We start from the raw sequence: 12392 nt of genomic DNA, 5'->3' as shown, positions 1-12392 counted from the left end.
GTCACAAAGATGTGGGCATCAGAGGGACAGGACCAGATGATACGGCAAGCTCACATGAAAACCTCTGCAGGAGGAAGGAAATGTGAGCAAATACAGACTGCCTCCTATATGGGTTGTGTCAGAGGTGATGCTTCAAAGTCGGTGCCATCAGTACTCACTGACCCAGGCAAAAGAAACATTACTGACGTTTTTTGCACTGCTGGTAGGAGCTCGATGAATGAAGTCAATGTCATTCTCGCAGCCAGACCTCACTAGCAGGGATTAAAGAAACTTTAGGTGCTACCAGGTGACAAAGTTGCATTGACAGACAAGTTTAAATTATCAGATCCAAAAACCAGAGTTGAGACAGATGTCATCATGAGCACATGGGTTCCTGAAAAGGTGTGCAACAGCTTTTCACTGGTTACCTGCTTTTTCACAGAAAAATACCAGTGTTGTCTATGGCACTCCGCCAAAAGCCGAGGGGGTTCTCAGCTGCAGAGATGGGACCCAGCTGGAAGGTTGCAATTTCACACCTTCTGGCCAACGTAGGCTGTTTAATCTAATTTAAAGAAGAAACAGTGTAGGATTTATGCCTTTGAGATATGGCCTTCTAAAGAGAGGTCAGCTCCATGCAAGACAGAGGAAAAAAATATTTTATCTTCTTTTGGGGAAGCTTTGCCAAGGTAGCACAGTCTTTATTGGACTTTGCCCTGAGTTTGCAGAGTACCAGCTCAGGCTCTCACTTTTCTTTTGGGGCACATCCTCGAGATCTGAAGTACCTTTGTCACCAGGTACCTGACTACTTTGGCAAGCTCTGGTGATGCTTCCTGACCTAATGAGAAATAGATGCAACATATGCGTGCATGCACACCTGTTTCTCATTTCTTTGTGAAGTTTAAGAGTAGAATAAGACCTTTGCTAGCTAAACCACCTCTGTTAGAATGGCCTTGGACTTTGTGTGGCCTGAAATGTTTTTCCAGCGTCGTTCTGGTTTTGGCTGGGATAGAGTTAATTTTCTTCTTAGTAGCTGGTACAGTGCTGTGTTTTGGATTTAGTGTGAGAGTAATGTTGATAACACACTGATGTTTTAGTTGTTGCTAAGTAGCGCTTCTCTGAAGTTAAGGACTTTTCAGTTTCCCATGCTCTGCCAGCAAGCAGGTGTGCAAGGAGCTGGGAGGGAGCACGGCCGGGGCAGCTGACCCGAACTAGCCAAAGGGGTATTCCATACCATGGAACATCATGCTCAGTATATAAACTGGAGGGAGTTGGTCAGGAGGGGCAGATGGCTGCTCAGGCATCGGTCAGCAGGTGGTGAGCAATTGCATTGTGCATCGCTTGTTTTTTCTTGGGTGTTATTTCTCTCTCTTTTTGTTCTATTCCTTTTCATTACTATTATTATTATATTTTATTATTGTTATTATTATTATATTTCACTTTAGTTATTAAACTGTTCTTATCTCAACCCATGAGTTTTACTTTTTTCCCCGATTCTCCTCCCCATCCCACTGGGAAGAGGGGAGGAGTGAGCGAGCGGCTGCGTGGTGCTGAGTTGCCGGCTGGGGTTAAACCACGACGAGCATCAAGGAAGCCACTCGAGCGTGGCTGATTTGGGCTCGGAAGAGGGCAGCCTTGAGGTGTTTAACTAACTGGGGCTACACTACAGACACTACACTAGTGGGAGCTTGCAGCCGAGTGGAAAAGTTAGCTTTAGATATAACCTTTCATCTGTAGGGTAAAGCAGTGCTGAACTGTTGCTCCTTGCCCCGGGAAGGGAGTGAGCCAGCTAGCCTAGAGGTTCATTTTAGGAATTGTGGATACACAGTCTAATATATTCTGACAGGTTTGAGCAAAGAATGACATCAGTGCTCATTTTGTTTTGAACTGTATGATGAGGAACTTGTTCCAGGAGAAATAATATTTCTCTGACCTCAGACAAATTAAGTTTTTGTTGCTTGGTTTTTGTTTTTTTTTAAAAAGAAGAATTTGGATGGCAAATGACTGTAAGAGCCTAGAATATTTTCCTAAATTTCAGAGATTATAAATATTAGGAAGAAAAGTGGGAACACAAGTTTGAGGTTGTCACTTCTAGTGACTCCCAAACTCCCTTGAAAATCATTTTGCAAGGGATTAGCAGAGGGGACGTGTCCTGCTGCCCTGCATTAGGCTTTGATTGCCTTGGGTTTTTTTCAGTAAGTGGGAAAGGCATCTTGAATCCAAAGAAATACCATGGGGTTTAATAATCCCTGCACTAAAGCTGAAGTGCACTACTGAGGAAAGATGAACTTGACACAAACCCACTGGAGTCTCGATCTGCAGGTGGTGGTGTAGGGCAGAGCTGAGCTGGCGGGCAAGACTGAATCAGCACTTCCACCACTTGTTATCCTTTGCGTCTGGGTGACTAAAGGTCCAGAGATTCAAAAGAGATTTGGAAGCATTTGAAATTCATAGGGCTGGGCAAGCTCAGCCAGACCCATGCTTTGCTGCACGGACTTACAGGCTGCTAGCTATAGGATCTCTACACAAAATTCCCTTTTGTAGAGGATAGACATCTCTGTGGTTGTCTCGTGGTATTTTTAGGATCGAGACCTCCACATCCCGTTGTAGTCATTCTCAGGTGATGGAGGCATAGGGTCAGAGCCTGTGCCTCTTACACAACAGGGCTCTGTTTTTGCCCCAGGAGACTAGATGAAGACCAAAAGATTGTAGTTTTAGCTAATCATTTGTACAACAGTCAGACCTCATGAACTTTCTAAATGTCATCAAGCTCACTGCAGACTTTCACATTATGAAAATAGCTTAACCTTTATTGTAGAATTTATAGGAGAATAGAAATATATAGAAAGTTAGTCTTCAGTGATTTTACATTCTGTTCTATTTAACATTAATCAACATTTGATGAATGACAAATAGGACTGTAAAAACACAATGTTTTTTGTAAAGCATCCATTCTTTGCATGGCTTTTTGTTCATAGTCAAAAGAAATAATTACTACTTTTTTTTTTTTTCCTCCTCTTCTTTCTCTAAGGATCAATCTGCTTTGCAAACATGGCGATTGCTATGCTTGAACCAGCATTACCGATCTGGATGATGGAGACCATGTGTTCAAAAAAATGGCAACTTGGTAAAGTACAGTATATTATTTCCATCACTATATTTTGTCTAATGACTGTCTCAGTTCTGGTCCTGTTAATGATGGTCTCCTTACATGCTTCAGGGTAGTCATTTTTTTTTATTATCTCTAAATTGTCAGTGTTATACCCACGCAATTGTAAACAATTTGTTTGGGGTTTTTCCCAGAGGGAATCCATCCTTAGTTCCTAGTTTGAATTGCCAGGAGCAGGCGGCCACAGAAATCTGCAGCAGGTGCACTGTTTGGTGCAGAGCATGCTCATGCCAACACATACTCCTTCCAGGGCTGCTGCTGGTAACATGTGGAAGAAGGATGGACTTTCCTTAAAATGTGGCTACCAAGGACATGAGGAGCACTTTCCCTTGAATTTGATAGATTTGACACCCTTTTAGTGGTTACTTAGTCATCCCATTCAACAGAAAGCAATGGGAGAGCCCCAGCTTGGACTACCTTATAACCTGTAACAGGGACACAGTCTCAGGAAACCAGTGTCCACAGGCAAACTGGGAATTTGTCCCATGTATCAAGTTAGACTAGAGAGTAAAATTGGGGCAGTTACTTTCTCTTTGCGGTGAACAGGAGGGGGTAAAAAAAAAAAAGGAAAATGGACTAACTTCCAGTGAGTGTCAGACTGTGTGCGGGAGGTTGATGTGAATTGTCTTGGGTGGGGGGTGCCTGGCCTTCGTGTGCCACTACGCATAGTGCCGATCCTCTGTATCGATCTGACTGATTTTTACCTTTTTAATAGTTTCTAGGAAAGAGTTACTGTTACAAACCCAACATATATCTATTTGATAAAGTTAATGAAGTGTTCTGTGCTGTGACATTTCATGAGGGTATTTTTTAATATCAATATATGGCATTTGAAAGAAAAAGAAAAATCCTTCATGAAAATGATGTTCGGCTAGCATCCGACTAATATCCCTACTCTATGTTAATGTTGGTGTCCCTACACCATATACAGAGCACAAACCCTAGTTCTAATTAATGCAACTCAGATCTAGGGCAGCCATAGGTAGCAGTCCTTAATGTGCTGCTGTACTGTTGAACATGGTAGTGACTGCTAGCCTGTAATATAGCAAAATTAACCCACAAACTTAGATATTTTAAACCTCACGAAGAAAAAGGAAGATTGCTTATCTACCTCCCTCAGTAGAGTTTCATATTACTGGTGCAACAGAAATGAGATTTACAAATCTCTTAGTTGAATAGAGGTTCCTAGAAGGAAAATACTCATTTTAAATTAAGACTAATTTTACCCCTTAATGATATAAGTAATTGACTCCATTACACTTTGTCTGATTTGACAGCATTAATTAAAGTTTTTAAGCCTCTTAAATTATATCTTGAACTGCAGGGTTTTAAGCAAATGATTATCTTATGCAATTTGGAGATCCAGCAGTATGAAGCATGATCTGAAGTAGGTATAAAGAACCTTGATTTGATCAGTTAATGTTACTGCGCATAAAGCTTATTTAGAAAATCATGGTTCTGCTTCAGTATACCACGGCTCACACACCGACCTGCGAGTCTTATTTAACAAGCCTTTGCAGTATTTCTTTTACAGTTGTCAAGGTCTGCTATATGTGACCATTTGGTATAAAGAGATAGCTCCAAGCAGTACAAAAGTAGTTGCGGTTACACAGGTGAAAATGTTTCCCCAGTATCGCCATTGTAACCCACAAGGATTTTAATCACAGGATATTGCTGTGCTAAAAATTACCTCTTGATTTTTTTCTTATGAATATCAGAGAGATAGGAAGGAAGATGGATAGGCAGGAAATGAGAAAATCTATGTTGCCTTGGTGAAAGATGAGGAGCATATACACTTAAAAGAAATGGTTTGATTGTGCACCGTAATGTCACGGCTGCCGTCTAAATCTGAATTACCTGATTGAACAGTGACCAAATGGAAGGCTTGTCGTGGCATGCACTAGTTTGTCAGACTTTCTCAGGTTTGTCAAGTTTCCCAGTTTTATTTTTGTTAAGAAGACGCAAAATTTAACAGGAGCAACAGAAAAATACTGTGTGTTATTTCTTCCAAGGCACGTGAACCATTCGACACCATTGCACAAGGATGCAGCATTAAGCACAGCCACTCCATTCCTGTGCCTCTCGGATATTTTTCATACAATGTCTTCTCCTCAAGTGCAGTCCCTGCTCTCACACACGCCTGCATCACCCTCCCTGGTGCTTTCCAGGCAGCATCAGCCAAGGCAATGGCACACCATACTATTTATTAGCATTTCTTCTGCAAGGCAGCGGCTTCCTTTGACATTTCCCCTCCGGCTGGGTCCTGCCCTGTGAGTTACATGTAGGGAGAGGATGAATCCTCAAGTACAGACTGTAATTGGCTTTTAAACCAGAGATATTTCTGGCCACCGTGCAGCCAGCATCTACTCCAGCTACAGCCGCTGCTGTGGAAACCTCAAGACTAGAAAAAATTGCTGGTCCCAACAGTATGTTTTTCCAAGTGGATGTGGGGGAGATGGGAGGGTCTGGGTACCCTCCCGTCAGGGTCAGAAGGAATTTACTCAGGTGCTCTCATCTGCAAGTCATTACAGATAATTAGTTTTTAAATTTAAACCAATAACTGATTTTTTAATTTTTTTTAGATTAACTTTTACTGTAAATATATTAGCTAATAATTTCAAAACCATGTTTTTAAGGTTTTTTTTCACCTTTACATTATTGATATATGCTTGACTTCAGTCGCTGCTTGATCAAGGACCATATCATGGCATTACAAACTCGCCTTAACATGAGGCCTCATGGTATTCACAGGCTTGGAGGGGGATCGTGACTTGCAAAGCCACAGCAGCAGTTCTGCTGTCTGCTCCTCCAGGGAGGGATTCACCCACCCCTGCCCGTCCTGGGCTTGCTGCATGTGCTAAGCATATGCTCCATAAGCCATGCAACCGCGAAAGAGTTGCTTTCCTTGACCTATCCCAAAGCTTATTGTAGTTAGATGTAAACTTTTTGCTCTTTGTTGTTCCGTCCCCTCTCCCATACCAGTTCTTGTAGCTGATGCTGAAAAACTCTTTTCAAAGGCATCCCATCGGTCCCGCATTTCATAGATGATGCCCTTAGATTTCATGAGAAGGCTGCAACAAACCGGATATTTGATTCTTCGGGCTATGCACAAAGACTCTATTAGATGTGTTCAAATCAAAATTGCAGTGTCTGGAATTTATTAGTTTCTTCTAACACTTCACTAAAATCATTGCTGATAAAACGTCTCATTCGTATTTTTCAGGCATTGCTTTTGTTCCAGCTAGTATCTCTTATCTCATTGGGACTAATCTTTTTGGGATACTCGCACACAAAATGGGAAGGTATGCTTCATTTAAAAATACTAATAATCTTCCAGTATGTTCATGTACCATTTCCAGTGTTTCGCAGGGCAGTTTATTGGTGATGGAAATTATTAAAGTTTGTTCTATAGTAGCAAAATCACTTTTTTGAACATGTTGCTACTTTGGTTGTGTAACTCGGCACTTCAGACATGACTTCAAAACATTCAGGATCAGCTCTAACATCTCAGTATCACTGATCTCTGAGTGATGTTTCTTCTTTGATAGGTGGCTTTGTGCTTTACTCGGGATGCTAATCGTGGGAATAAGTATTTTATGCGTAAGTAGAAGATCATGTATCTTTCAAACCATCTAAATGTTCGTGTGTTCATCTTCAAGTATGTGCTTTCCCCACGAGATTTTGCTGAAGTTTCTGCTTTATGATACATTATTAAACAATGTGTAGTTAATAGGTTCCAGATCAGAGTTTTGAGTGCTTTCAAATTTCAATGCTTCAATTATTTTGAAGGAAGAATAGCTCTGAAAGGAGGAGGATGATCCTTTTTTTTTGAGCTGTCACTCAACAGTTTATTCTTGCTCATAATAGTAAGTGTGTCGGTGGTTTAATGCACAGTTGTCTGAAACAGTAGCCCCGAACAAGGATCAAACTCTAACTTGCACATCTGTACCAAGCGTGCCATAACTACTGTGAGAATTTATCTTAGAAAAAGAAAACTAACCTCATTAGCATGTGCAGTGTGACTTAATTAACTGCCTGAAATTTCCTTTATAGGTACCGTTTGCTAAAAACATTTATGGGCTTATAGCACCAAATTTTGGAGTTGGATTTGCCATTGGTAAGAAAAATTACCATGACTTCTTACAGTCTGTTGGTTATGTAAAAATGATTTTATATGAAGTTACATGGAAAATTAGTCTTGTTGCCATTCTGATCTGACAGTAGTGAAGCCCGAGCTGTGGCCCAAACTGGTAAGTAAAGCAAGAAGGATTAAGGCACGGTGCTCAGGGCAGTATGAACCAGGCTGCTGTTAGACAAGCTGGATTCTGAAGTCTGTCCAGAATTGCTTCATCGACCTAAACAGATCTTTCAAACTGTCCACGAATTTATATACCTTGTTTTCAGAAATAAAGCCATGCACTACCCAAAACCCACAGCCTTCCCTGTCGTGGAAAAGAATTTAAATAGATATTTTCATAGGGGGGAAAAAAAAAAGTCTTGAATTTTTATTCATCAAATAGGAATTCCCAAGCCCACGCGCATGTACTCTTTTTCAAGTAATACGTGTGAACTTTGCTCGTGCTGGACCACGCAATCAGGCTGGAGTGGGGGCCGTGGCTTGTTTTTTAGCGCTTGGCTGGTCAGCAGATGTTCTGGGACATCTTCGCGCACAAGGGATGTGTAGTTAGGAAAGAAGTTACAGGCACAACTACAAATCCCCAGTATCTCAGCAGTTTTTTCTTGTGCCGTTTCTTGCTAGCAATGAAAGTGTGGCTCAAAAGACGTGTTAAAACCACCGTAATAATCTTCATTGACTGGAAGGTAATGCAATCTTGTAGGCCTACAGTAAATGTAAGTTCATACAAAATAACTTTCCCCTAAATGAAAGCTACTTTGCTGGTAATATGAGGTAAGGGCCTTTGCACGGGCAGTTGCTGGGAAGCATTTGATATGCTTTAAGCTCGCATCTCTCTTGTCCTCTGGCAAGTGTCACATGTACACACCCATGCATGTCCATGCGTGACCTCAGACACTGTAAAGATCATAAAAAGCATGGATAACACAGTTATTGAAGAATAAGATAATACAGGTTTTTAAGAATTTAAACTTATTTAAGAATAAGCATCAGTTTAGTTGCTTTTTGCATCCTGTTTTAGCACATAGTTGGCCAAGACATTAAAAGGAAAAAAACCCCAAACCATCGGCAGTATTTTCCTGAAATACGTTTCCCTCCCTCATGACCAGGAATGGTGGACTCCTCCATGATGCCAATTATGGGCTACCTCGTAGATCTGCGTCATGTGTCGGTCTATGGCAGCGTGTACGCAATAGCTGATGTTGCCTTTTGCATGGGCTTTGCTATAGGTAAGTAAGCCCAGCCTTTTCCCACCTATAATGCATAGTTAAGAAAAAAAGAATATGCTCTGATGCCAAGCGTGAATCCCAGTGGCTTTCGCAGGCTTTCTGAGCGGGGGTTCTTATTTTCTACAAGAAATCAAAGCAGAGGGAATTGTGTTTGGCATCTCTTCCCCTCTGCCGCGATGCCGTGCTCAGCTTCGTTAGCTGTAAGAGGTTGAAGGTGTCAGGCACTGAACACAAATAGGATATCCCTAGGAAAGAGGCCTTGGAACATTTAAAACTAACACCACAGCTGTGCTCCTAATAGTCTGCGAGGGGAATAACTCCCCACTGACTCCCTGCCTCCTTGAGTGCGTGATACAGATGCCCCTAGGAGCATCTCTGCATTTCTTCAATGAATGTGGAGTATAGAGCCAGGAAAGGTTTATGTTATAATTGCAAACATGTCTTTACATTCCTCAAATCAATTTGTAAAGCGGGAGTTTTATATATAAAATTACTGTTGTTTAAAGTGGCTGCTGCAAATTTTGTGTCTGAGCGATGGTCAGAAAAGGTTTTTATTTATACAAGGTCCTTCTGCTGGTGGTGCCATTGCAAAGACCATTGGATTTCCATGGCTCATGACAATTATAGGGATTGTGGATATCCTCTTCGCTCCCCTGTGCTTTTTCCTTCGAAGTCCACCTGCCAAAGAGGAGAAAATGGTAAGCATAACATGGTTTCTTTCTTTTGTTTTTATTTTTGGGTTTTTTTCAGTGAAACAAATGATAACTTATTTCTGCATCTTTGCCTCTAACTTCCACAAAATGGGGCCAGCACAGTTTATTTCACCCTCATCCATCATCTTTGGAATGAACTCCCCCTTCTTTTTATATCCAAGATGTATAAAGAAAAGCTTTTGATTAGTTACATGTTACAAAGTCACAAATTCGATTATCATGAAACAGGGTCCAGCAGACATTAATCTGCAACAGCATCTGCTGTGGTGGAGTCAGTATAAAAGGCATTTTTGTTTTCCTTGAAGTGCCAGAACCATATTGACCAATTTTGGTTTATTCCCTTGTGTGCCTCAACCTATTTTTTTTTTTTTTCCCATGGTCCTCTACAGTATATTTTGCATCATATTTTTTCCTCCTCCTTCTTCCATACAGATCACCTGCCCTTACAAATTAATGGCTTCTCTTAACCTATCTGTACCACGGGTCTTATCCTGACTCTTTCTTTGACTATAACTTTGCCAATGACTTAATTTTCTAGAGCAGTCAGTGCTCCCCAGCCGCTGTATGGTGTGTAAGAAGAATGCTGCTTTGCCAAATCAGCATCTTGCCCAGTCCCCTGCAGCCCGCAGTGGGTATCTAGGGACAAGTCCCAGAGCAGGCGAACGTGTTGTGATACATCCCTAAAATTAGGGGCTAAGAGACCTAAGTCAAAAGTGACACTGTGATTAACAGCCTTTAACAGACTTTTTCCCCATTGATGTTCACATTTGCGCTCTCAGTAAATGTAGAAGTCTGCTTTCCACAAGACCTGGAGTGAGGAGTTTCCCTGCTTATTCGATGAGTTCTGCCCCAGGACACCCACAAATGTGCCTGCAGGAACGTTTCACTCCTTCACTCCTATTGCTCACTGTTTGCTTGGTCTGTCACTCAAAAAAGAAAAAAAAAAAAAAAAGATTCCTGCTTTGGTTTTGGTAGTCCTTTTCCTTCATTTCCCCTCCTATACTGTTCTCATCTCTCCCTTCCTTTCCCATTTCTGTAGCTCAATTTGCTCTTTCATATAACGTCCTTCATCTGCTCCCCCACTCTGCTGTTGCAAGACTTGCTGTTCATATAGATTTATACGAGATCAGGTTCAAAAGCCCTCTTACTGCAGGGGGGGATCCATTGCTTTGCTCACTAGGTTTCCTCTGCTCAGCAAGAAGATGGGAAACTCCCAAAGGAATTACAAGGCAGTGCAGTCAGTAGGCAGAACAATCCCTGTTGTGATTTCCAGGGCTGGGAAAATCCAGGAGAATAAGTACCAATCTTTGCTGCAACATCTGTTACCAGCTGTAGGTCTGGCCCACCCAGTGCTCCATCTGTGCTCATGCTGAACAAGGTTGACTTGGGCCCAAAATGTAGTTGCTAGTTGTTTATTTGGGTGAAAAGAAAGTGTAATTTTGCATGGCCATGGTCTTACTATGCAGTGCCACATCTCTGCAAGGTAAGAACAGAACCTGCTGCGTACGCTGCTCGCGCTTTGTACTGGCATGAGCAGAACAGAAGGTGGAAGAATGAATCTTGCTGAAACAGTGGTGTACATGAGGCCAGGGACCTTTTTGTTTTGCACATATTTGGACTGCAGAATCCCAGAGATTCCAGTTAATCCCTTGTCATGACCTTTACAGAATGCACTGAATTTTTTTTTTTTTTTTTTTTTTACATTGACTAAGGCTGAGGAACAGAAAGGGAAAAAAAAAAAAGCTGCTGTTGTTTGCTAGAGATATGAAGTTTATCCTGTGCTTCCTTGGTCACTGACAGGGTTTCACTTGTAATACAGTAATCACTGAAGGGACAGGATCTCTCCCCACAGCTTACCTTCCAGTGTCTGCCCCCACCCCTGCAACATACCTTTAAATGCAAAGTGACTTTATTGCCAACCGATGTGCCATTTCTTTTGGGCTTGAAAAGAGTCAAAAGGAGGGTCCCTACTTTGTGCTCTTTGCCTAATTAATTAAAAACCAAACTTAATCACATTCAACATGAAATATGCTACACAACTGCTCCGAGCACGGATTCCGATTGTCCTAGGAAAAATTCATCCCAAAGAATGTAATATTGGAGCTGGCCCCTAACTATGATAATGACTTTTAGCTTGCCATGGGTGTCAAGTCACAGTATTTGGACCACCACTCTCAGCAGAGCCCGGTTATGCTCTTCTGGAGCTCCACAGAAAGGGGTGAGAAAAGAAAAGCTAGTAATGGGGACTGAGCTTGAGGCAGTAGGGCTCCTCTTGCTCATTCATCCAGCTTTTAATAGATGGAGATTAAATATAGGAGAGGTAAATTACTATCACTGGAGAGCAGGCAGATGTATTTCAATTTAATACATCGGCTGAAATACTGGTTCCAGTAAGAAATTGGCTGGTGATGTCTACAGGGCCCAGATCCTACCTCATACAGACCTACGGACTTGATTTACTCTAATTGAAATCTGCTTTCAGGGAGGAGAGGTGAATCCCTGAATGGTGGAGGCAGCCGGATGGCTGGGTGGTGGAGTCAACCACAGACCCCAGCTGGATGCTCAGCAGAAATGCCGATATTCACATTCTCTTTTCTTTTAGGCAATACTCATGGATCACAACTGTCCTGTGAAAACAAAAATGTATACCCAGAACAACATCCAGTCCTACCCCATAGGTGATGAAGAAGAATATGAAAGTGATGAATAACGTGAAGAGCCATATAACATATTTTGGTGTACAAAATGCAGTGTTTCATGTGAAACATCTCATCCAGAAATAGGTTTTAGTTGTACTGTACATTTAATAGTGAAATGGTCAAAAAAACCAAAGGTATATTATTCGTCGCCCATGGTTATAAAGCAGACTGCTAACCACCTCATAAGGCGGGGGAAAAGCTTTTATAGAGGATTTGTATAGTGTTAACCTTTATTTTGTGTATTTAATTTTATTGAATATTACACTATATTTTTTATTAAATGTGTAGTATAAATCTGTATAAATGTGAATTTTAACTATTTTTTAAAGTCAACTCATTGTCATACAATACTTCATATTTTGTTTGGAGTCATGAGTTACTGTCAAGAGCTTGGGTCTTTCTTATCTAATTGGAATGAAAAAAAAAAAGCAGAGCTCAAAGAAAACCTATCTAATTTGCATCCTTTTAAAT

The 12392-nt window shown here is 41.3% G+C and overlaps 1 protein-coding gene across 1 annotated transcript in view; it reads left to right on the top strand.

The window, feature by feature from the left end:
- The window catches only part of SLC18A2 (solute carrier family 18 member A2), a 30684-nt gene extending 18551 nt beyond the window's left edge, over positions 1 to 12133 (top strand). The window contains exons 9-15 of the mRNA XM_050898940.1: positions 3008 to 3103; positions 6369 to 6447; positions 6694 to 6745; positions 7199 to 7262; positions 8390 to 8509; positions 9074 to 9207; positions 11825 to 12133. Of these exons, the coding sequence (XP_050754897.1) occupies positions 3008 to 3103; positions 6369 to 6447; positions 6694 to 6745; positions 7199 to 7262; positions 8390 to 8509; positions 9074 to 9207; positions 11825 to 11932 (653 nt within the window). The 3' untranslated portion in view covers positions 11933 to 12133. The remainder of the gene's footprint in view (positions 1 to 3007; positions 3104 to 6368; positions 6448 to 6693; positions 6746 to 7198; positions 7263 to 8389; positions 8510 to 9073; positions 9208 to 11824) is intronic.
- Positions 12134 to 12392: the final 259 nt, after the last annotated feature.

Source organism: Gymnogyps californianus, chromosome 6 (genome assembly GCF_018139145.2).
Source record: "Gymnogyps californianus isolate 813 chromosome 6, ASM1813914v2, whole genome shotgun sequence".
NCBI lineage: Eukaryota > Metazoa > Chordata > Aves > Accipitriformes > Cathartidae > Gymnogyps > Gymnogyps californianus.
This window is presented reverse-complemented; position numbering and strand designations above follow the sequence as displayed.